Here is a 26,553-nt window from a genome sequence, read left to right as displayed (position 1 = left end):
GTCTTGACATGAAAATTATTAGATGGTGTCACCTGGTGGTGTAAGCACCTATTAAAAAAATTATTTTGTCAAACAAAATTCTGTGTACTTGCAAATCAAACACCGCATCTTTTGGTATACCTTTGGTGTAGCCAAAAATGTTGTGCATTTTTATGCAAAGTAGTGTAAAGGTAAGTTGCATTGGATGGGAGTCTTGTGCTCCCTTTAAACTAGAGGAAGCATATTATTTCTGATAACAGTTTTATTTTTTTAAGACACAAGTCATAGCCAGGGAATTTTTCAGTGACTAACGGGCGGAGTATCCAGAAAAATGTAAAGGAAACGATTTTGTGGTAACCTTATACTAAGCATACTTACTTGTTTATATGTGTTCAAATGGCTCTGAGCACTATGGGACTTAACTTCTGAGGTCATCAGTCCCCTAGAACTTAAAACTGCTTAAACCTAACTAACCTAAGGACATCACACACATCCATGCCTGAGGTAGGATTCGAACCTGTGACCGTAGCGGTCGCTCGGTTCCAGACTGTAGCGCCTAGAACCGCCCGGCCAATCCGGCCAGCTTTATATGTGTTAAAGTACATAAATGTTTTGAAGTGTGTAAATAAACTGTCAAAACTTTACTGGCCCGTAGAATTCGTTTTGTATAAGCACCACTCCCTGCTGTACCAGGAAAAGAAGGGAACCAGCAGAAAAATGCTCCTTTCAGAGCACAAAAAGGCAAATATGTTCCTCTTTAGAAGACTCTGACAGAAAAATGGGAAGCCAACTGCCTCAATCTTCATTCTGCCTTCCTCACCAAATATTAGCAATCGATCAGATTCACTATTTTTAGTGCTGAGAGAGAGTAGCAGAGAGACAGTGACAGTGGAAGATAGAGGAGACAATAAACATAAAGAGAGAGGAGACAGTGAAAGTTGGAGTGAGAAAGTGGCAGTGAAAGAGAAAGAGAGATGAAGGAAGACAACAGCAGTGGGGATGGAGAGAAAGGAGATGGTCAGTGAGTGACAATTGCAGTAAAAGAAAAAGAGATGGCTGGAGAATGAAGCCGCAGGAGAAAAAGAGGACGGACTGTGGAAATACAGATGGGTGGATGCCGTACATAGGCTTGGAGGAAATGATAAATACAGACGAGTCATAACTGTAGATATAGGGGACGGTGCATTTTTGCCCAGAATTTTGAACACCTGAAACATTGGCAGTGGGAAAGAAAGACAGAAGGAGACAGTGTAAATGAGTGAGGATCTGCTGTAAGTAAATGGGAGAAAAAGGAGACACTGGTTGAGAGACGTATATAGATAGTGGCAGTGAGAGATAGATGCTTAGTATGAAGGCTTAACTACCAAGAGAGATTGGGTAAAAGGATTTAGAATGTTCTGTGTTAAAAGAGCACAAAAATGTTCGCACATCAAAATTTTTGGTGAGGAGAGGGCAGAATGATGATTAAGGGAGCTGGTTCCCCACTTTTCAGCCAGTCTTTTTAAAGAGGAACATATTTGCTTGTTTTGTGCTCTGACAGAGGCATTTTTCTGCTGGTGAAATATTAAGTTTGTACTGTATGTTACATAAAAATCACAACTGAAGAAAATTCTCTTGACTTGAAGGTAATGCTGCAACAGCAATGTTCCAGATGTATCAAGTGATTCATCATTAAAAATATATTGTGAATTAAAAGTCTGACACTGCATCAAATAGTACCAAACAAACGTGGTATCAAACTGTTCATTTTGCCAACTGGTACCAAACTGTTCATTTTGACAACCTGACCTGTTTCCTGGTACATTACAAAATCTCAGTCAAAATAGATGAATCATTAAATAAAATTTAACAGGTATGACAATAATTGTGTTTCATTCTTATACTGTATTATTAATGGTATTTATTAATTTAAATTATGTATATATTTAAATTCTCATTTTTAAACACAGTGTTATCAGAAGTAGCTGAAGATTACTAGAAAAGCCTAGTGACAGCAATTTCATCTGCATAGAACACATTATTAGGATCTTCACTTACAATGAGACAGTTTTAGAGATGAAACAAACATTCTCTGGTTTCTAAAACTTCAGAGATGAGCTGCATGAATTCTGCGAGTGTATTGGTAACTTTTAGCCTCCCTTTAACACACCCAACTGAAATTTTTGTTTTATAGGAAAACACAAATATGTTATTCATGCGCCATAAGCAACCAAGTCAGCCCTGTAGTTTTTACTGCAGGGGACTGTCTACCAATGAAATAAGCCATTCTAAGAAATTGGATATCATAAATTGTTATATTTACTAAAAATTTCCCAATCTATTCCTGCCATTTTTAGAGTAACGTGGATAGAGGGTTTGGGTTAACAAAAAAAGGGGAGCTGATGGATGCCATTTACTGTCTTCAGTTTTGGCTGTCCATATGCAGATATCATACCAGAAAATGATAGGTATTGTTTCATGTAGTGTAAGAACCAGTTCCGTTACTTTGCTGAATGATGGGTAGACATTCTGCGAAGCAGTAAACCACAATACACCATTGGAGATGGCCATTGTTGTGCTTGCAGATAATTGGTAAATTGTGACATTGCAGAATTTGCCTAGTTCAGCATATTTGACGTCTTAGTACGCTACACATCAATTTCACATCACACTGTGATGCTCTGCTGTCTGCATGTAATTGAAATTAGGTAGGGGGTTTCGAGGGTATACTAGCAGGGTGTGTACACCTTGGGAAATCCGAGAAAAATCTGGGAATTTTTTCATCTGGGAGGAAACAAGGAAAACCCAGAAACTTTTTAGATTTCTGGGAATTTTTCATTGTTGTAGTTTTAATTTAAATTTTTGTAATTTTGATTGACAAGAACTAAAACTCTAACAAAGAATTGTACTTTAGCCCAGGAATAAAACATAAATGAGAGAAAAACACCAAAATGAAACTTAAATTTCAAAGAAAATGCACCATTTACAACAAAATGCAGAGCACACACTGACTTCTGCTGGCAGCAAAATGTGTGAAAGGCTTTGCAGTGAAAACTACGCAATTCTTTGTAAGAACAAACAGCTTTGGATGAGTATGATGCCACAACGGTTTACATTAGTTTCATTTGATCAGGTGCCAGCAGGTTCGTGTGCAAGCACAGAGGTGAAGTTGCATGTGAGCAGAACTTTCTCTTGCCTCTAGCTACTTGAAGTGTGGCTATCAGTTATCTAAGCAGTAGCAACAAGCAGCCATGTGTTAGCCACAAAAACTTTTCTAGGACTCCCAAGCTGCCAGATTTGTGCATGCGCAGAGCAGTCTGAGTTGTAGGGGAGGGGGAAGTCTGCACATGACCTGTGTTTGTTTCATGAGTTTGCTGTTTGCTCTTCGTTTACAGCTCTCACATCAATTTCTGTGGCTGTGAGGTGTAATTCACAAAACTACAGAAGACTAAATATGATATTAGTTTCATTTTCTGATTTTATTTTATTTCCATGTTATTGGTAATCAACCATTAATCATCATGCAGAACAATGAAGTTAGTTTTGTTGGCTTGCCAAAAAATTTGGCTTTTATTACTCTTTTCCACAGAGGCAGCCAATTTATTTGAAACACTATTGGCTGGTTTCCACCATTCACTGAATTTCAGGCACATGTTCTCATCTTCTGGTATTTATGGCATAATGCCACATGAGCTAATGCAGTACCTGTACTCCAAAAACTTGATATCCTGAAAACCACACTGAAAAGTTTAATATCAGTTTGGGGCCTACATCAGTGTCAGTCTAGATGTACTTGAGTCTAGACATGTGCACTTTAAGTGAATTTTGCATCTCAGTATGGTTTACAATACTCTTTCTTGGAGTATTCTGATGACCTGTTTATTTTATGATATAATGTATGACCTATATGCATACAAACACATGTAAATGTTCACTTGAAGGTGGCTAAGCAATCAAATTTGGTCTGTAGTATTGAATAAAATGCTGTTTCAAATATATTGACAGCTTTAGCAGAATTTTACAGACCTGTCTTCCATGAAGCACAATTTTTTTTATTTTTTTTTTTATTTATTTTTTATTTTTTTTTAAATCATAGGACATTTCAACACTTGTCGGGTACCTCCTGTAGGCTTGATGTTATTTGTTAATTTGTGTTGTTTACATCTTATATTTATAGAATGCCATTCTTTGGTAAATTATAAACTGGCAACACTACCGTATTTTATCACTGTAACTCCCTTCAAGTCTTTTTATTTACTCCAGGAGTAGAATATAAATTGCCAGTTGTACAGTTTCCAGGCTTCACACACAATTTTTTAAACCATTTGCAAAAGTGATGAAAAACTTATTGTCCTTAGTTTCGGTAATACAGAGAACAGGTTTTTATTTTTTCAAGAAATTTGTTTTCCTTCCTACTAGCGTTTTGCAGTGCTCCGTGGATGCAAACCTGATAAGAAATGCTAGATGACAGTATTTCAGAGGATGAATAAAAAGATCTATGTACTGTGAGTTGTACAGTCTAGTTTAGAAATGAATGTTGTGCCAAGGATTGCTTTCTTTTTTGCATATCTGCATAGCGTATGATAAAACAATTGCCTTAACTCCAATAACTCCATATATCCTCTCCAAACAATATACTGCAGTAGTGCTTATGGTCACATTATGGCCCACTATGCACGAAATTCCGAACAGAAATGCGACAAAAGGCACTTGAGCAGAGAAAGCACCACACATGGATTTCCTACATCATCGTAGCTGCACGTGCGCAGTAATGCCTGTTTTCTGGTGCTCTCTGGCAACCTATTTCTGACAGGTCATGGGAAAATATTGCGAATGGTGGTTTGAGAGGCATTACTTTCAAAGTAAATTTCCTTTTAGACAAGATGAAGTAAGTTACACGTAAGAATGTACAATGAATTTCTTAAATCACAGAGTGTTCAAAACTTAACACTTTGAGAACCCGCCACTTAGAAAAATTTTGGGCCCGAACACCAGCCATTTATGTCATTTAAAGTTTTACTGGCACATTTGTGTGTGGTACATCTTAAAGGGTAGCACATGCAAAAAGGGCCAATATTACATGTGAAAGCTTAGCTTTGCTTGTAGCTATATTATACATTCATTAATTTAAACAATCAATTATTCCTGTTTGTTTGTTCACACTACTTAACAGTAATCTTGCTATTGGCTGACTGCATCACGTGTCCTATGCTTTGAAAATCTGCTGTCATTGGCTGGGGAGATCACGTAACATGAGCTATGATTGGCTAACAAAAGTGCATCGCAATCTCAATTTCAGTGCTTTGGAAACTAATGTGCTGTATTTGGTGGAATCTGTATTTATACTTTCGTAATAAGAAAAGAGGCAGTGTGCATGTTTCTGTGCCTCAAAGGTCTTTCCAAAATACATTGTTTTTTTGCTTTGTTCCATTCTCTAAAATGCTGGGAAGTTCTACACCAGTGTATAAAACCATTACGTTTCAAAGGATTGATAAGTTTTACAGCTCCAAGGGAAAGTATACTGTCACTTAATATGGAAATAATGTATTTTCACACAGGATAAAGTATATTTTTAACCGGGAAATCCATTCTCCCCCCTCTCCCTCCCCTCACGTATACACATTGATTAGCCAACATAGTTGGGAAAAAATTTCAAAGGATATAATGCATGGTAATTTTTGTGACTGATGAGACATCTGTTTAGTGAATAAATGTAGTTAGTACCATAGAGAACAAAACTAAAATAACATAAATATTTTGATGATCTATACAAAATTGTTGATGCCACCATAGTATGTGCCGCCATGAAGTGGTCAGGTGATATAGAAGATAGAAGAAGTGTGCATAGCTCATCATAGGATTAACATTAGCAGCAGAAGTGAGTATAGTGTTTGCAGTATACCTCAACGAGGTTTGCTACACTCCCTGTCTCCAGGCCACAGTCATGAGGGGTCAAACTCTCAAGTGGTGCTGAAGCATGCCACTGGCACTTATGTGAGACATGTGGGAAAAGAACCCACAACTTCTCTGCCTCAGTGGGTTCTGCATCCAAATCAATTTTCAGAGATAGTAAAACTGAACAACATATCTTCTTACAATAAGTAACAAATGGTTCAAATGGCTCTGAGCACTATGGGACTCAACTGCTGAGGTCATTAGTCCCCTAGAACTTAGAACTAGTTAAACCTAACTAACCTAAGGACATCACAAACATCCATGCCCGAAGCAGGATTCGAACCTGCGACCGTAGCGGTCTTGCGGTTCCAGACTGCAGCGCCTTTAACTGCACGGCCACTTCGGCCGGCACAATAAGTAACAGCTATAGTAACAAATTGTATTTGAGCCCATTTGTCCATTGCTTCTGATTCATTCAGTGCTTACATTTTATTTGTCAAATACTTATATGTGTCATTAAGTAAACACTTTGTTTGCAGGGAAGGCTACTCGGACAATGAGACATCACTTTCTGTAAACCAGTCAGACAAATTGTTAGTTGTTGGGACAGCAAAGGACTACGCTCTTTGTCAAGCAAGGTATGTGCTGTGACATTTATTTTGTGTTGGTCTTATTTTGTTGTCTTAACCACCTCATTGTCAGTGGTACTATAACTCCTCTCTCACTTTGTTGTTACACCGAAACACTAGATTCCTGAACTTCAATCTAAGAAATTGTTAAAATGCCAGAGTTGCTCACAATGCTTGAAAGCTATGATCTATATACCTCCACTCAAAGATAGGTATGCTAAAGGAATTTTTCATCAGTATGGGAGAAATAAAACAAATCTGAAGATATAATGTGAATGAAATTTTTAACCGCTGGTACTGACAAATAATGATGAATTGCAGAAGAGAAGGAGCTTTGTTAAACAAGAAAGTTTAAAAGAATCAAAAGACATTGTTTAATAGTTTTAAACAACAATAGTGTAAGGAATTCATGATTAGTTCTGGTGCAGTAAGTCTATGTATATGTCCATTTGTTGTATTAGTGTGACACTCCTAGTGTACATTTTGGAAACTCAAAAAATACATTTATATAATGCAAACAGTCTGTTACTTGCTGAAGGAAGGTTTCGATTTATAAAGAGAAGAGAAACTCTTTAGAATGTTTTTGCCTATTTCTTTTTTGTGAGTGACCGCATATAACTTCCTATTTTGAGAAATAGGAAGAAATATTTATTTTCAGAAATTGATACACCATTTGGATATTTCTTTCTTTTGTTGCGTTATTGTCATTTTGGTCAACACTTTTTTTGCAGACAGTAGGGCAGTTTTGCTTGCCTGAGTTACACTCGCATACCATATTGTAGTCGAGAAATCATTCGATGTCATGCTTCTCCTCTTTGTCATTGCTTAAGCACCTTTCAGAGAAAGTTCTCTCTGGTGGGTAAACAAGTGCTATTTACTTTGTTCCACATTTGGAGGATAGGGTTGCTGCGTGGTTATGACTCATGCATAGTATTGTAGGAAAGTGACAATTTGATGATGTGTGGGCGAGTATTGTCTTGGACAGCACTTACACCCTTGCTTAAATCCCTCTTTTTCCAGTTCTGAATTGATTTCTGGGTAGTAATAGGTGTTTGGTCTCAGGCATGAAGCAGAATGTGTGAGGTTCATCATTTGTAACAATATAATTTTTAAAAGATGTGTCCTCAACTGCTTATGGTTGAAGAAATGTGTATGAAGAATCAACATATTTCCTGTTGGTAGTTGGCTGTAAATATTATGAGGACCAGCTTGCACTCACTCTCTGTTGCTCAATTTTTCAAAATTGTGTGAATGGTGCTTTGTGAAATCTCAGGACCCAAAATTCAGAGATCATCTCATGTGATTCGTTCAGTTTATGACCAGTTGTAACTCTCTACACAACTTGCAGGTGTTTTGATAGCTTTCTGAAACCTCCAATCAATTTGTGATCAACCGATTTAATGCATTTTGCATTAAAAGCTAGATACCTTTATGAACTTTGTATCTATCGGAAGTGGAAATGGGAGCTCAATTACAAATGGCTGCCTATCCAGGACTGAACATTCCTGTGAAATAAGTAATGCCTGGTTTGGGGGTTGATTCAGCAGGGAATACGTTAGCATGACCGACTGGTTCAGGGAGAGTATCATTGTAGTCGCAGTTTGCTTTCGAGATTATCTTATTATAATGATCATGGTCATTAAGTAACCCCATTACTCACTATACTGAAAAAGTTATTGGGCAGCAGGCAGCTATGTAGGAAAAGACTATTGTCTGAACTTTAGGTTGCAGTCTTTCTTCAGCAACCTAACAAATGCTGGTCAATACCTCTTCTGTTCTGAAATTAGTGTTTATATTCCATTTGGATTGTGCCGTGGTTTATTTTTAGTTAAGGTAATAGAAGCTGGCATAGATGTTTGAGTACTTCATAGGTTTGAACCATAATGTAGATATATTTTCTTTTGGTGCCACATATTACCTAGAATTGTTGTTGTTTTTCATTGAAATTTCTAACATCCAAGCCCTGTGCTTCATTTTGACAAGAGCACATTTATGTTTTCTAAGTTGATGCCTTGATGTGACAAAAAAAGCAACTGACTGTCATTTGTAGGGAATTATTTTAAATTTACTTCGTAATGGAGCCCACGAACCCATATGAATTTGTTGCAGATTGCTTGGTTTAATATTTATATGAAAAACAATTTCTACTTTGTAATATTTTTATGTAATAAGCTGAAATAAATAACATTGTGTCGAAGAGTAAGTAAAGAATATATTGTAATTTGGAACAAATATTTGTTGTTGTTTTCATGATAATTAGTCATTACCTTTTTGATAAATATTCTACATGTTGGCATTAGAGATAAAACACCAGATAAAGAAAGACCTTTGTTATTCTACCCCCCCCCCCCCCCCCCCCCGGCACTCCTCTCTCTCTCTCTCTCTCTCTCTCTCTCTCTCTCTCTCTCTCTCTTCCTCTCTCTCCCTCCCTCTCTCCCCCCCCCCCTCCCCCCTCCCTCTCTCCCTCCCCAAAAATGCACTATAAATTTCAGTTTACTAATACTACCGAAAATATGCTAGAGTTTTGATTATCCCCTCATTTGCCTTATCTTTAAACATAACTACTGTTACAGTTTTGTGTAATTTTTTTTTTAATGGCATACAGATACCAAGAATTATTTTAGTTCACTGTTAGCAGCCAAAATGAAACACTGCAATTAACAAATTCGTATGCTTGAACATTTAGTTGACTTGTAATGCAAATTTGATTATTGTTATTACTTAGGTAATCTCTTCAGTTAATTTTCTTTGCTTCAGGAAAAAGGATGGAACCCCTTGTACAGCTTTTGTAAATGCTCATGATAGCAAAGTATGTGTTCATCACCTCGTCAGTGAGTACAAGAAGACATCACGTAATTTTATCTCTCCAAGTACATCTCGCATCAACCTCCAAAACAAGATTTTAGGGAAAAATGAGGTAACAATCAGTCAGTGTTAATAATTTATGCCGTCAGTTAAATTTTTTCATTATGGATAGCAAATAGGCTCATACAGAGATTGAAAATGAGATTCTCTGCAGTATTGCCTATGGCTCATTTGACCAATAATTCCAGAATTAATGGAGTTTATGGTGTATTGTTTTCTGTTGATTATTAACCAAGTCCAGCCATCCTAATTTGGGTTTTGGATCACACTTTTTTTCCCCCCAAATCATTCAGGCAAATTGTGGGATGGTTGTTGACAACAGGCTTCCATTGACATTTTCTACCAACTATGTCCATAATCAATATTTTAAAACTAATATCTCACTATTGTTAGTAAGTCATAATAGTTTCCTTAATGTAATTAACTGTGCCACGATGAGAGATGTTCTTGCTTAAACTTCATTTTTTTTTTTTGGAAGAAGGAAAATATTGACTGAACCTAGCAAAGATTAAAGACAATGCTGTGGAGTTACACACTCCTAAGCCCCTATTACGTGATGCACCTAATGTGTACACCCCTGCAGCAGTGCTTCTAGCGTACATGTTTGGAATTGCAAACTGGTTTTGGTCACCCACTTACACGATGCATGTGGGATAGTTCTGGTGTGAGTCTATGTTCAAGGTTCCTATTCATTAGGTAATTCTTTTATTTTTGTTATTATTCTTATTTACTAAGTAATTCCCTGCTAAGGAAGAAATTGAGGCCTGAACATCCACAGGAATTTAGAACTTTCTGAGAATGGATGTGGCTTATTTCGATAAGCTGCTGTCTATGATAAAGGAAGGAATGAGCACAGGTGACAGAGTAATATAGGAGGCAGTTTCATGTAGTCGGCAGTGTGAATGAAACCATTTGTTTATTCATTTTGTGATTGGCCTATCTTGTCAACTACTGCCATTTTCTCCTTGTTGAAATAAATCAAAAGATGCAAAAAATCAAACATGACCTTTCTTCAATTATGGCACTATTTATATAAAAGGAAAATCATAAAGTATATGCATATTTATTCAGAAGTGACTGATTTCCAGTATATCTTATTATGATACTGCAGGTAATGATGGTCATACAGATACCCTTACTCATTGCATGCCTGAATTAGGATGCTTAATGCTTGCTTTGTCCATTCCATGTCCAGAATACAAAGCAGTTAGTATGAAGTATCTTTTCACAAACATCTTGTGTAATAGAATGTTTGCTGATGAAAAATATTGCCTTTGTTTAATTGCTGCAGTGATGAAAGTTTAATCATTGAAAAAATTCATAAAATCTCCAGTATGAAAACTGAAGTTAGCTGCTGGTCACAAATGTCAAAATGTTTAAACCATAAACAGTAACCGAGTGAGGTGGGGCAATGGTTAGCACACTGGACTAGCATTCGCTAGGACAACGGTTCAAACCCGCATCCAGTGATCCGGATTTAGGTTTTCCGTGATTTCCCTAAATAGCATCAGGCAAATGCCAAGATAGTTCTTTCGAAAGAACGCTGCTGCTTTCCTTCCGCATCCTTCCCTGATCAGAGCTTGTGCTCTGTCTCTAATGACCACGTTGTTGATGGGACGTTAAACACTAATCTTCTCCTCCATAACAGTTACATGCAGAAAGCATGCTTCAAGCACTCCCTTGAGCGCATGCGCGATTTACTGTTGTCTATTGCACATGCACAGTTCACAGGAGTTTATAACTGCTTTCTGTTTCCAAGCACAGAGAATGTGTGCACTAATTCTCTTAGTTCCATCTGTTCTAATGGCAGGTGACTGTTGCGCTACACCTTTACTGTTTGTGCCGGATCGTTGTATAATATCCCCTTTAGTACTATGAAGACTGAGCTATTGGTAATCAGTAAGGCAAAGATTAGCCTTAAATGTCAAAGCAATAATAATGAGTAATTTGAAATGAATTATAAATAATCTGATGTAACGTAGGATTCTACGGAATAACATGTTCCACTCTTACCCTCTTAGACCAATGAAAGGTGTTCATGAGAGCTGAAAATGTGGAAAACATCTCACAGTGTGCACTCTCGTTTTTAGAAGTCACGTCAGTTTCGGATATCGGCAAGGTGTGACAGTGTTTAAAACTCTCCACCTGCTGGGGCAGAGTATTTGTTCTTCAGACATCACGGCTTGGCTGTGCCTTTGAGCCAAGGAGCAGAAAGATGCACACTAGAATGTAAATGCGCAAAACAACTGAAAAATCGTTTTTAAGAAGTGTAACTCACTTGTTCAATTGCTAAAGCCCAAGGAATATGGATGTATGTTGTAATAGGCTGTCACAAGCTAAGAGATATGTTCACCATCATCATTTAGTAGCTTGAACAGATTAAAGTTCTCTTCCAGCACTCGTACATGGCAACAAGGAGTAGTAGTAGTCTAGCAGCATGGCACCATCGTACTGAATAGCATGACTATGGAAGTAATTTGAGTATGGCGACCAGAAATTACGTACGAGTTAAAGTTGGCACACACACACACACACACACACACACACACACACACACAGGGTGTCATTCTTACATGGAGTGAATTCACAGACTAACCACGAAACACTTCAGTAAGTATTACCAAAGTCATTAGAAAAGTAGGTAATCCAGAGTAGGAGGCTTAATAATTAAGAAGAATTAATTGTAAAATAAAATAAAAAATCTGAAAGAAACTAACACAAAGGAAACTTTTGCAAAAGAAGACAAAGAGAATGGTAATGTAAAAAGTTAAATACAAAAGTAGAGGGAAGGAGGCAGGAGCAAGGAGGGAGGGCGACTACCATAAATTAAGATCAACTGAACATTAAGGGCAAAGTGTGTGTTGGAGGAAGCTCAGAAATACTGCTGGTGGTAGAGAGATCAAGCTTATCAGTGCAGTGAAACTGATACATTGTACAAAGCAAATTGAAGAACTGGCCAGGGTGGTGACATCATCATTTTTACATGCAAGAAACATGTAGGGGAGATGATAATAGCATACACTCAAAATATTATTGTAAGAGTACAGCTCCTCAGAAGACATATAGATCGGTTATCAACATAGTATGAATGAAGTAGAAACAACTACTTGGTTGAACACTGAAAGCACAGCATTAGTGTGAATATAGGTATAGTTTAAGGTCCCAATTATCTCGCTCTAATGCTGTTTGCCCACCATGTAGGACATATCGTTATAAATAGACAAGATGAATGTACTATCCATTAAAATGGCACCTGCTTTCGTAGTGGTGGTTTAGCTGATCACATAAGATTTTAGACAGACACAGTTGAGTTGTTGGACTTCATACAAGCCATGCAATATAATTTGTAATTTTCTTGAGCGTTGAAATGTGTTGCTGTATGTGATGGTAAATAAGAGAGTAGGTTGCACTGCCTCTAGTTTATACATCAAAATTAACATATGAAAAGTGAATATTGCAGAATGTTAATGAAGTAAATTTCCCATTAGATTTATTGAAAACTAAATGCTGCTGTGTTAAGATGTCCTTCACACAATAACCATGATGTGCGAATAGTTTGTTACCAATGTTTCTGTGACAAGTACCGTTCTAAAAACTATAAAATGTGTAATAAAAAATTGTATGCACCTACAAAATATGAAATATGAAATCAGTCCTGGCCTGTGCAGTTGACAGGTTACTATGTAATGTATTCTGATGACAAGCTAAGGAGTCAAAACTGGTAATGAAACTATTTGTATGTCTGGAGGCTTAAAAATGCAACAGAATAATTTTAATTTGGCTCCAGCTGCCAGAGACGGTGATTGTGAGTGAGTGAGTGAGTGAGTGTGTGTGTGTGTGTGTGTGTGTGTGTGTGTGTGTGTGTTTTTGTCTGTTTTTGACAAAGGCCTTGTTGGCCAAAAGTTAACTTTCCGACAATCTTTTGTTGTGCCTTTCTGCAACTCAGTATCTCCACTGTATGGTGAGTAGCAACTATCCTTTTCATTGTATTGCAAAAAAATAATTTTAGCTACAGGATAGCCACAGTATTGACCTTAGCCAGCACACCTAGTTTGTGCATGATTGTATTTTAGCATTTTGTCATCCGTTTTGTTACCGGATGCTACACACTTGGTTACCACACTGCTTTGTAAGTGATGCCTTTTCAAATGCTGGTAAATTCATCTCGTGTGCTTTTTGAGGATGATATCTCCTGAACAGAGGCCCACCAGCGTAACAGCTTTAGAGTGACATACCTGGCACCATAAGCTACATCATCAATCAATCTGTTATCTGATTTGCATTCCTGAATGCTGCTATAGTTGTTCTAACTCTCAAAAAAGAGAGACAGACGAGATAACTGTAGACCTATAAGTGTCTTTTCAAAAATGTAAAAGTTTTTCGCTAACAGAGATGGTCCTGCATACTGCACAAGCCCAGAAACTGTTCACACAGCCTACTATGCACAATTCCACAGTGTAATGCAGTATGGTATTATACTCTGGGGAGACTCTACATATAGCCCAAACATTCTCCTCACCCAAAAGAGAGCTATAAGAATAATGAACAAGGCAAAGCCGACTGATAGCTGCAGACCTCTCTTCCAAAAGTTGCTCATCCTACCCCTTGTCAGCCTGTGTATACTAGAACTATGCAAATTTATAAAAAGTAATATTACAAAATTTAATAAAAATGTAAATGTCCATGACTGTGGTACTAGACAGAAAATGAAACTCCATGTTAAAGAAATGCGCACCTCTGCCTTTAAAAACTTTCTCTTCAACGAAGGCATTAAAATATACAATAGCCTGCCCTCAGAAATAAAAAACAGTAAGTCCCTGACTGTATTTAATAAAAAATTAAAATCATTCCTACTTGATCATTGCTTCTACAGTGCAAGCGAATTTCTGCTCCACGTGCGTGGAAAGAAACATGAAACAAATTGCAGCAAAGAATTTTGTAAAGAGTAAAACATTAATGCAAGTATGTACAAAAATCTTGCATCTATATTATCTGCTACTGATCAAATTAAGTGCAGATAGAATATCCAACCAGGTACTGTTGTGTATATGTGTTAGATCGCGGATGATGCTGTAGCATACAGAGAAGTTGCAGCATTGGAAAATTGTAGCGAAATGCAGGATGATCTGCAGCGGATAGGCACTTGGTGCGGGGAGTGGCAACTGACCCTTAACATAGACAAATGTCATGTATTGCGAATACATAGAAAGAAGGATCCTTTATTGTATGATTATATGATAGCGGAACAAACACTGGTAGCAGTTACTTCTGTAAAATATCTGGGAGTATGCGTGCGGAACGATTTGAAGTGGAATGATCATATAAAATTAATTGTTGGTAAGGCGGGTACGAGGTTGAGATTCATTGGGAGAGTCCTTAGAAAATGTAGTCCATCAACAAAGAAGGTGGCTTACAAAACACTCGTTCGACCTATACTTGAGTATTGCTCATCAGTGTGGGATCCGTACCAGATCGGGTTGATAGAGGAGATAGAGATGATCCAAAGAAGAGCGGTGCGTTTCATCACAGGGGTATTTGGTAACTGTGATAGCGTTACGGAGATGTTTAGCAAACTCAAGTGGCAGACTCTGCAAGAGAGGCGCTCTGCGTCGCGGTGTAGCTTGCTCGCCAGATTTCGAGAGGGTGCGTTTCTGGATGAGGTATCGAATATATTGCTTCCTCCTACTTATACCTCCTGAGGAGATCACGAATGTAAAATTAGAGAGATTCGAGCGCGCACGGAGGCTTTCAGACAGTCGTTCTTCCCGCGAACCATACGCGACTGGAACAGAAAAGGGAGGTAATGACAGTGGCACGTTAAGTGCCCTCCGCCACACACCGTTGGGTGGCTTGCGGAGTATAAATGTTGATGTTGATGTAGATGTAGAGGAATAAAGCACTAAAATACAAATGTGTAACTGAGTATGTAATTTGTGTGTTTACAACTTCTCAGAAAATATGTATGTAAGCTCATGTTTGTGTAAGCTTTTGGCATATTACTCCATGCCAGCAAATTATCATAATGTCCGACATCAAATGTATGTTTGCGCATCACCATGTGCATGTCATGTACAGTACTGATTCAGAGGACAATAAATAAATAAATAAATTCTTTAACAAACATAATCTCCACAAGAATTGAATTTATTTCATCATTAGCAAGTTAATTGACACAATCAATGCCAGAGTTAATGTTTGGCTGTCATCACTGTGAAAGAAATCTACTATTTATTCAGAATATTCTGGCCGTTTAAGTGGTTGTGGAAAGCCAAAAATTCCATTGTGTTAGCACGGAAAGAGGAAAAACCTAAACTCTTTGAATCTCTCTCCATCTGCTTCAAAACCTGCTGATACAAATGTTTCCATTTTATTGCGTTCAAGAAAGCACTGTTTACAGTTAATTATTGCTTGTGTAACTTCAGAAGTTTCTGTGGAGTGGGAGGGTGCGGAGGAGGGGGGGGGGGGGGAGCAATTGCAATTATATTCGGTTCCTATCTATGAACATGGCTTACATGATTTCCATGTGTATTTATTTATTTAAAAGCTGGGCCATTTGTTTCTGTATTTCCACTGAACTTACTGGAAAAGAATGTCACCATCAGTAGGTACTGTGTTAACACTAGACAGAACATCAGTATGACACAGTATGGCTCTTACCAATACTGTAAAATCCAACAGTTAAAATTTAGTGTCAGTGTGAAGAAATTAACAGTGGTAGTGGGATTTATTACTTGCAAAAAAAAAAAAATAATCAATTGGTACTCATGACAAAAATAGTTTGGTAAATTCTACTAGAGATGGGTAGTTCGCGAACGAACGGGTGTAAAGGAACGGTTCACCAAGATGAACGAAAGGACCGAGGAACGAATTCCAAGGAACGATCGGTTCATAGTTCACTTCGGTTGCGGCGGTCACTTATAGTTCCTGGGAACGAGGAACGATCAGTTCATAGTTCACTAGTTCACTTCGGTCGCGGCGGTCACTTCGGCAGTTCTCGTTCCAGCCTCGGTCACGTGCTCGTCTCAGTCTCGGTCTCCCTCGGCCGCACTCGTCGTTCATCGCATGACCACCTGTCTCAGTTCCACTGCCAACTGCTCCTAGCTAGTTCAGTATCCAGTTGTTAGTTTCGTTCACTGCGCTCACCTATTTTACGTGTGTTGTGTTCCAAACTGTTCTTGCACTTGGTTCTGGCTATTCAGTGTCCACGACCGGCAATCAAAAAGTATGTTATAGTTATGTAAATTACATAAAAATTGCATTTTATGTAATAGGTACGTCTTTTCAGGTAACAAGAGGGCATATCAGCTCACTTCAGTATATCGATGAACAGTAGACGACATACTTATAACAAGACAAGCTTTTTTTGTTATTCGTATATTTTTTGGTTTCATCGACTTTATTTAGCAAGGCAAGCTTTTTTTGTTATTCGTATATTTTTTGGTTTCATCGACTTTATTTAGCAGCTAACTTTTAATAATTTGCTTAATTTTTAGTGTAAGAAAATTCATATAAAACGATTTTTGTGTATCTTTCATATACAAAATGTTACATTTAGGAAGGCTCTAATTATTTTTAAGTTTGGTTGTTTCCAATTTGCATTACCTGCTAGTTTGGTTTCTCTGGGGGGAAAAAAAGAAAAGAAAAGTGGGTTGTGAGTCATTTTGGCTCAGTAGGAAAAGCGGTGCCTCTCCATTTGAAAAGACATAGATTTGCCATAAAATCATATATACTTATTACCTCAAAACATTTGTTCAGAAGGAGCTTTCAAACCAAAAACTTTATTACTGCACACTTAATTATTATTATTATTGCTGCATTAATGTTAATAGTGCAAGATAAAAACCTAATTTTTACTAAGCGTGCGACGCAAGTATTAGAAAACCACATTTTATTTTATGCTTCCATAAAGTCTCTACTTCACCTACGAACTCAGAGACAACATGGAGTATATATAGGGTGTGAACGATTATTGTTTACAACGTAGCATAGCTATATAGTGGAAGTCGAAACGAAGAATTTTATACAAGACACTTGTGGTCTATTAAGTGGGAAACAGCCACCAACAGGTTTACAAGACTACATCAGCTATAGCCCATGCACGTCGCGTGAGATTTTCGTGTTCTCTTCTCCAGCTCTCTACACATCGTCATCGATTGTTTCGCAATTGTTGCTTGCATTAGCTTGTTATTTCTTCACTGCCTAATTATTACATGTTTGTCTGTTTGTTGTATCTTCTCGTAATAGGCAACACATCATCCGTAATTGGCGAGCCGTCTGTACTCGGAGCCGGTTTTCCGTGCGCCACCCTATATTATTTCTCCACACAAGGCTATGGGTGGCTAAACGACAGGTTCTGCAGAATCACAGAAATTACTTCTAAAAGTTTGTAAGAATTCTGTAATGAATAAAAATTCTGTACTCCAGGGGGGAGGCAAGTGCCCCCTCTTGGTGCCCTCCATCCTTCAGTCACCAACACTACTAGTTTTCAGTTTTTCATAAGAACCATATACCAAGCACAAATGAACGGTGAACGAATAAAAATGAACGGTTCCCAAAAAATAACGATCAGCAGTGAACTAGTTCCCAAGGATGAATGAGTTTGCACATATCTAAATTCTACACTCTGCAGAGAAACTGAAAGGATTTAACAATAACATTTATTTGAGTGAGAATATATATACATACATACACTAAACAAAGTCAGTCCTGCACTCTGGGAATGAGTGTGGGGAGCAGATGTTGGAATCTCATGTTGCCTGTCTGCACAAGGTCCTATTATCCATTTCAAAATGATTGGCCCCTGACTTTGAGCTCCTATTCTGATCGCATTGCATTATGAACATCAATATGTTATACCTTGTCAGAATTGTGGAACTATCTACTTTTATTTTGTCTCTTAATTAAATCTGATGATGATGCAGGAATTAGATTAGGAAATGAGAGGCTTAAAGTAGTAAATGAGTTTTGCAATTTGGGGAGTAAAATAACTGATGATGCTCGAAATAAAGAGGATATAAAATGTAGACTGGCAATGGCAAGGAAAGCATTTCTAAAGAAGAGAAATTTGTTAACATCGAGTATAGATTTAAGTGTCAGGAAGTCGTTTCTGAAAGTATTTGTGTGGAGTGTAGCCATGTATGGAAGTGAAACATGGACGATAACTAGTTTGGACAAGAAGAGAATAGAAGCTTTTGAAATGTGGTGCTACAGAAGAATGCTGAAGATTAGATGGGTAGATCACATAACTAATGAGGAGGTATTGAATAGAATTGGAGAGAAGAGAAATTTGTGGCACAAGTTGACTAGAAGAAGGGATCAGTTGGTAGGGCATATTCTAAGGCATCAAGGGATCACCAGTTTAGTATTGGAGGGCAGCATAGAGGGTAAAAATTGTAGAGGGAGACCAAGAGATGAATACACTAAACAGATTAAGAAGGATGTAGGTTGCAATAGGTCCTGGGAGATGAAGAATCTTGCACAGGATAGAGTAGCCTGGAGAGCTACATCAAACCAGCCTCTGGACTGAAGACCACAACAACAAAAATATTTTGTCTCTGAATATTAAATCTTAGAAGAAATGGGACGATATACGTGTTAATATATAAGAGAAACTGCTTTTTTTGTTTTTTCAGTGAGTATCAACTTTAGGGACACACAAAAATCGGAGCATGCTTAGGAGAAAAATTTCCTTGACCAGGTTAAAGATACAACATTTTTCTATTTACAGGGAGATTTTTATGTATTTATTTTAATAACTCGTTTTAATGCTATAATGTCAAATGTAGGATGCTGCCATTGAGCTTACCATTGTAGTTATTATGACTAAGAAGGAACTGGTGTTAATCTTGAACTATTATGGTTTACACGATATGCCTTTGCTAATCAATACTTTCATGTTTGTTAGTTAAGAGTTTGTAAATCAATTGTGTTAGTAGCTGCAGTATATGTGAGGTTGTGGTGGAGTGTAGTTATCACACCAGGGCACCGCCACTGTTGTAATGCACCATATGTGTCTGTTCATCAGCAAAGAACGCAGATTCATAATGGCTTTCCAGTACAGCATTGGCATGTTCAGTTTTTGTTTTGTTGTGAGTAGATGGAAATAATACAGGAAATTGCAAATGAATGCTCAATATGCAAGCAGCTCAAATAATTGAACATTTGTACAGCACGTTTCAACAATAAATGGAAAAGTTGACTAGCTCGAATAAATTTTGCAGTAAAGAATGATGACTGAAATAATACCTGCACTAATCGGTTTTGCTGCTGGCTGAGATCTTGCTGCTGTCTGAGGTCTTGCTGCTGTCATTGCAATGATCTGTTTGGATTAGCAATAGTTTTATTGCTATGTCAAGACAGTGGACTCTTGAAGTTTGTGTATGTGACTCACTGAAATCCTCCAGATACTTGGAAAACACAACTGTAAAGTACTATTTATTTTAAAATTCCTGTTCTCCATTGCTACCTTGTTCTTGAAAAATGCCCAGATAAGTAAAATGACACTCAATTCGAAGTGTGTTACAAGCAACCACAGAAATTTAATTTCCTTGTCCACTGATCGCAGTATACTTTCCAAAAGGTACTCCTGCACCCTGAACTGTGGTCAGCGTGTTTTTGTATGACATGGCATTTGATTGAAGCTCTACGTTATTGCTTTCCATCCATTCAACAATAGAGTCCTTCTCCATTTCAAAGGTGGATTTTATGATATATCGTTGTGTGATATGGAGCTTGATCAAAACAACTGCAGATCTGTTTGGTAATTTTTCAAGAACACTACTAAACCACTCTTCATAGTGTGTGTCATTCATTTCAGAATGATAATCATCACCTCCTTTTGGCCAATAAAACATAAGCCAGCAGTTTGCATGAACCCATCTTCGTTCCCTATGTGGCACATTATAATCCTTTTCCTAGAACCAGATGGTGTTTGAATTTCCCCTTTCCAGCTGTTCCACTTGTGAACTCTAACTCTGTGATAATCATATACATTTTCTGATGCATAAGGCATTTTTTGTTCCTGCCGGCCAAACCACGTGGAATAATTTGCACCACACCAACTCTCATCAGTGTAATAAATAGCCCATCCAGCATTGCACAAGTGTCTTACGTCCTGCAAGAACTCATCTCTTTTTCACGCTATTTTGTTATTTTTCCATCAGCACAGTTTTTTGCTGAACTTTTTGATCTGAAGCCCAATTTTCAAATAGCACAGCAAAGGGTTGTTTCACTCATATTAGGAAAATCTTCCACTTCTGTATTCAAATTTTCCAACATTGGTGCCACTGTTGGAAACTGCTTTTACACATAGACGTCATGGATTTTTCTTCTTATGACTCCCTCTGTAAGCTCGTCCAATATAAACTTCTGTTGCCTGCCAGAACTCTTATTTGTTGACACAGGACATAAAGTTACTCTATATTCTCTTGAAATTCACTTCACTGTACTTTCATTAACCCTGAGGCATTCAGAAGTTCTCTTTACTGGCTTTACTGCTCATACCCTGATCTTTTTTGGCCTTGAAGTAAGCACAATAACTGATCACCATAGACTTTTCACAACTCCATAAATGACTCATCATTTCACACAAGTACAAAGGAATTAACTATGTTATGAGCACTGTCTCACACGAATAAACAACAACAAATGGGAGCATGATTGTTTCCTATCTGATGGGAAGCAATGCAAACACTGCAACAGTGAACACTGAAGTGGAAATACTGTTCAGAGATCTGGCAACATAACACACATGAGCACATGTGTTTTCAACTAAAATGTAATATTCATACACCAAATAAAAGTAGACATTTCCACGATTCCGGCAAGGTATAACACGTCGATGTTTGTCAGGTGATGTGACCAGAATATGAGCTCTAAACTCAGGTCAATCATTATGAAATGGATAATGGTTGAGGTGATACCTTGTTGCCCTTCCTCCGACCTCTTATGAAGTGTCAAATATGTATCTGTGTCAAGTGGGTGACTGATGAGTGCTTGTAGTGTAGTGCTGTGACTGTGTAGTGCTGTGACTGTGTTGTTATAAATGAAGAAAAGGGGGAGATTGTAACCTGTTGCTGGCACATAACTTATTTCTCTCATACCACACCAAGGGAACCTCCAAACCTAACAGCCCCATCTGACAAGCAGATCACCATTGTAGTGTCACATGCCTTCACTCCATGAGACATTGCTGTGAGGTTTGAAATTTAACGTGGGACATTGACAGAAAGTCTACTGGTTAGGAACTTTATACCGCCACCTTTTATCCCCTCTGTGTCCAAGTACTAGTGATGAAAATTTCTTCTACCTCCAGAATTCAAACCATCTACTTCCAAGTTGACCAAACTGCTCTGGCGTGTGCTAGTTTTTCAGCTACAGAAGCGGGTGCTTACAGATATAACAAACAATATTTGTTTGTCAGTAGATATAATTTTTTGTTAACGACTATGTATCCTTTTTTTGTTATTACCAAAGAACGACAAAAAAGGCTGTGAGTCCTGCTGGCGTCATGTAGGAACACAGGCATGTGTGTGTGGCTCTTCTTCTTTCTACTCCCCACCCCACATCCCATCGTTCCCTGCTAACAACCACCACCCCCCCCCCCCCCTCCCCTGCCCCCTCTATCTCGTCGTGTGTGCCTGGCAACAACTTAACGCATCTGCTTTTCAGTGAGTAACCTCCTTTAATCCAAAAGTATTTACGTTGGCCCTCTCTCAGCTTCATAAAGAAGCTTCCCACGCTGTAGGACTCAAAATTAACCTTCATAGGATGAGTCATGAGCTCTGTCAGTATCATGGTCTTCATCGAAGACCATGCTGTAGATGTAATAAACGAATACATTTATCTGGGACATAAAACCCAGCTCGGGGAAGATAAATGGACAGCAGAGATCACCTGGAAAATCAGCCTCATGTGGATGGCATTTGGGAAACTTGTTTGGATTCTCTATAAACTGACTTTCCCTATAAATTTAAAAAGGAAGGTTTATGATTCCTGCTAGGGACAACATAAGGGCTCGAAACACACTTGCAAGGAATGCAATTTGTCTCTGAATCTGTCAAAGGGGTATAGAGAGAGCATACTTGGAGTGAGTTTGAGAGAAAGGATCAAGAACGAAGAGAGAAGGAAAAGAATGGAAGTCTATGACACTATCAAGAGACTGAAGTGGTTTTGGGCAGAACACATGGCCAGATATAGTTTTACACATGGGCCAAAACACCGATGCAGTGACATCTGAGGGAGTCAAAGAGTAGTGTCGAATATCCTCTGATCAGCCAATGACATGCAGGAAAAAACTGGATTCGGATTGCCCAGCAAAGAGTGACATGTAAATCTTTGGAAGAGGCGTATGTCCATGAGTGCATATCTAGAGGCTGGAGAAGAAGAAGAATTTGTCTCTCTCAGTAAAGATGACTGTTGAAGCAATTTTCATTACAAAACTGTGTTCTTATTTATGTACAGTGCAGGCTTTTTATTTACCCAGATGTTGTCAAACTGAAATAATTTTTTGCTTTGTGGTATTAAGTCTTCTCTGGGAGAACTGTTGAAGAAAAAGTGTGAAGTCCTCAAGTATCCTTTGCAGTATGTCATGGAAACAAAGCAAATAATAAAATAAGTCATAATGAAAACAATAGCATAAAATCTAATACTTATCGTCTAGTACAGATATTCTTAACATCATGTGCAGCAATAATATGTTAACATCCAAAGATAACAAATGATGTCAACATCAAAACTTACTTCGCAACATATGTTGTCGGTGACATTACATTGACAGTTTGTGTGAATGCAACCATTTGAAACTCATTATGGAATGTTTAGATGTTCCATTGCAGTCTGCAATATCTAGTTTGAATCGTCGGACAGTAATATGATGCAATCATGCTAGTGACCTAATGTCTGCCAACATTCTTCAGGCTCAGAATTTGGTAGCTGCACACTCATAAATAATCAAGCAGTCTGAAACCATCACCAAAATAGCTGTATACTTCAGTCACGATGATTTGAAAAAGTCTGTACACACGTAAGAAGGTGGAAAATGGCATTGTAGTCTGATCGATTCCTGATTATCATCACAATCTAATAAACTTGTACACAATAGTAGAATCCATTTATTCATTGATTAAAGCTGCCAAAGTCACAGTCAAAGTCCACTATTTTCCGCTCAGTCTTGCAACACGTCATCAGATGTCACATCTAGAGCATCAGTTATTCAAATCACTAATGAACAATCATTTTAAGTTTGTACTGGAACATCAGCCTTCAGGAAAAAGCCAAGACCCAATTTCAGCATCAAATAACTGTGAGTTACCAATGGTAGTAGTTACCAATGTTAGTAGACTCCTGCCCTCGGATTAATAATATTTTTTTATGTGGGGGTGGAAAAAATGCCAGCTTTAACTGAAAATTTTGCTTTCACAATATGATTTTAAAAACTGCAGAGTTCACATTGTTTATTACCTTATAGTTTATGTGAAATTTTTCATGTTCTATACATTAGAAATGTGGAACATTTAGAATTGGAACATAGAAGAAGATTCTGTGTCAGTAAAGCTTTTTTCACCATCCGGGAGGACTTTTCCATATCCTTAATCTGGAGAAATGAAGGAGTAAGCGATAATGGAACATAACTAAACAACCCTTTATTTGCGTTGACATTGTACTATTTGGTTCTGATGGAGGTGCACTTCAACAACATATAGAAGACAATCAGAGCAAGTTAGATGTTGGGCAGAAAATCATAGATAATCAACACATGGAAAAGAAAATTGTACAAGATAGATCCCATAATACCATTTGCTATATTCTTATATGTAGAGGTGACTGTATGTATAACACATGAAGTAAACACGAGAGTAGAAATGTCTGAAAAGTGCTTTTGATAAACTAAATAGAATTTTTAGAACAAGTATTCTGACATATTTGAAATGGAAATGTTTATACCCATCTGTATTGTGAGCTTTGACTTGTGGCATTGTGAGATTGGATATCACAAAAACCATTCAAAAAGTGAGGGTTGCTTCTTGAGCAGTGGAAAGGTGTGTGTTGTAAAATTGTTGGAAGAGACTAGAAAATACTCCTTGTTGCCTTATGAAGGTACTTCTGAGGCAGTGCACCTAAAGCGAAAACAAACAAACAGCAACAGTACTGTGTAAAACAAATGATTACATATCTCGCAGATATCTATAGAAGGATCTTGGATTTATTACACTCTTTAATGTTTTTTGTTGCTGATAGTAAAAATCAGTTTCAGTTAAAATTTGTAAAATTCTGGTACATAACACAAAAATAATTTTCATTTAGTCACTGCCTCCTTTTCTATAGTTCATAGTGGAATTACGTTACTTGTGCAAAGGTCTTCACCAAACTCACATCTAACATAAAGCAAGAAATTAGAAATATCTATCCATTCACAGTAAACAATTCTGTTTGTAAGATTAGGATGTATTAATTTAAATATTAAGCTACCAGTAGTGATAAACAGCCATTATTTAATATAATTGAGGAAGGAGAAGTTTTTTTAAAGTAGTGAATTTTCTGCTAATTCTGTTGAGTTACGCTTGGTATTAGAAAGCGCAAAGAAGGAGCAGTTTACTTTAAAGTAGTGGATTTCGTACTAATTCTATTAGGTTACGGTTAGTATTAGGAAAAATTTTAACGAGCAGTGTAATTATAGTTTCTTGTTAATGTAATGTACAAATGAAATTTGTAAGGTTGCTTCTGTTTTGTGTACCTTGACTTGTTACACATTGCTGAAACTCTTCTTGGAAAGATTTTCAAAACATTATGAATGAATGGGGTCTCTGATTCTTGTACACCAAACATGGATTAAACTTTCCGTGAATATGAAACCAATAGTCATACCTGTTCTATACTAATGTTATAATGATTGTTCCACATGACTGAGTTTGGTTGTAGAACATATGGGTTTTGTTTGCATTTGATAATATGATACTACAATGCTGAAAGAAATAGTGTATAAAATAAAATTTCAAAATAAGATGTTTGTTGGATAAGTTTTCCATAATATTTCGTAACTATTCAGCAATGAACACGAACATTCATTATTGTGAGAAATAAAATATTGGATAGTGATTTAGTCACTGCATTTTGGAGGGATGTGTGGCATCCTAAATCGTGAGTAGTTTCTGTTCTGGTAAACCTTCTGAATGTCATTCAAGTAATACTCAGGCATAAATCTTTATCTTTCAGATTTTCGAGCAACGGAAACAACGTTCCACATCTGCGATGATAATTACCATGTTTTGACCTGCATTATGAATACAAACCTTCTGGTTGTTATAAATATTTATCTTGTTATTGCACTTAAATACCAAATCTGCATATTATTATTTTGTACTGCTGCTAGGTACTTGCAAAAACGACTGTGTCCCACTCATTCAGGCATCTGAGTGACTTGCCCCTCCTTTTTAACCTTCCCTCGACATATCCCCTCTTCTCATCCATAATAATGCTGAAAGCTTGGACAGTGTGTGTAAAAAATATGTTCCTATCAACAGTACTGATATTATGTTGCATGACTGTAAATAATGACCAGCTATTCTGTCTCATAATTAGATAGGTTTCTCTAGTGAATTTTCCTTTTGGTACATTTAATCTTTTTTTGTAATATTTTTTCTTGTATGCTTAACTTCTAGATCTTTTATGGAGGCAAAAGCTATGTGAAAACACCTGCGAAACCAAGTCAGAAGCAGTTGGCCCATGACAAACTTGTATTGTCACGACTCAGTCCAGCAGCTGGTCCAGGATGTGGCATAGGCAGTAAGGCATCTGGCAGTATGCAAGCTATGGGGTAAGGCACTTTACATTTCTAATTCAGTATGTCGTACTCACAGTTACATAATTTTCTCTGTTTCACTACTGCTATGAAATAACACGCGTAATATGTTCCAGAATACCATTCCTAGTTAGTAGAATCACTGGTTTCTTATTCAGGGAAGGTGAGAGATTGATTTGAGGAGGATTAGTAATAAGTCAGTTTACTTGGAACCAGTGTTGTATGAGGGTGAGGAGAACTGATGATGAAGGAAACATGCCAAAGAAAATGGTAGAAGATATTTCAAAAATGGTAAAAAATATTTCATTGGTGAGCACTGTTAAGCTTCTGCTCAGAGATGATGGAAGGAAGATATAGGCAATTAGGTGACTGAGAAGTAAGGATAGAGTAGACAAAGTTGACAAAATA

At 37.4% G+C, this 26,553-nt stretch overlaps 1 protein-coding gene across 1 annotated transcript in view; it reads left to right on the top strand.

Moving 5' to 3' along the window:
• LOC126457317 (protein MCM10 homolog) overlaps positions 1-26,553 on the top strand; it is a 91,027-nt gene that overhangs the window by 21,958 nt on the left and 42,516 nt on the right. The window contains exons 6-8 of the mRNA XM_050093511.1: positions 6,393-6,491; positions 9,240-9,399; positions 26,006-26,160. Of these exons, the coding sequence (XP_049949468.1) occupies positions 6,393-6,491; positions 9,240-9,399; positions 26,006-26,160 (414 nt within the window). The remainder of the gene's footprint in view (positions 1-6,392; positions 6,492-9,239; positions 9,400-26,005; positions 26,161-26,553) is intronic.

Source organism: Schistocerca serialis, chromosome 2, assembly GCF_023864345.2.
Source record: "Schistocerca serialis cubense isolate TAMUIC-IGC-003099 chromosome 2, iqSchSeri2.2, whole genome shotgun sequence".
In the NCBI taxonomy this organism is placed as follows: domain Eukaryota; kingdom Metazoa; phylum Arthropoda; class Insecta; order Orthoptera; family Acrididae; genus Schistocerca; species Schistocerca serialis.
Note: the sequence above shows the minus strand (reverse complement) of the source record. Positions and strands in the feature narration are given on the sequence as shown.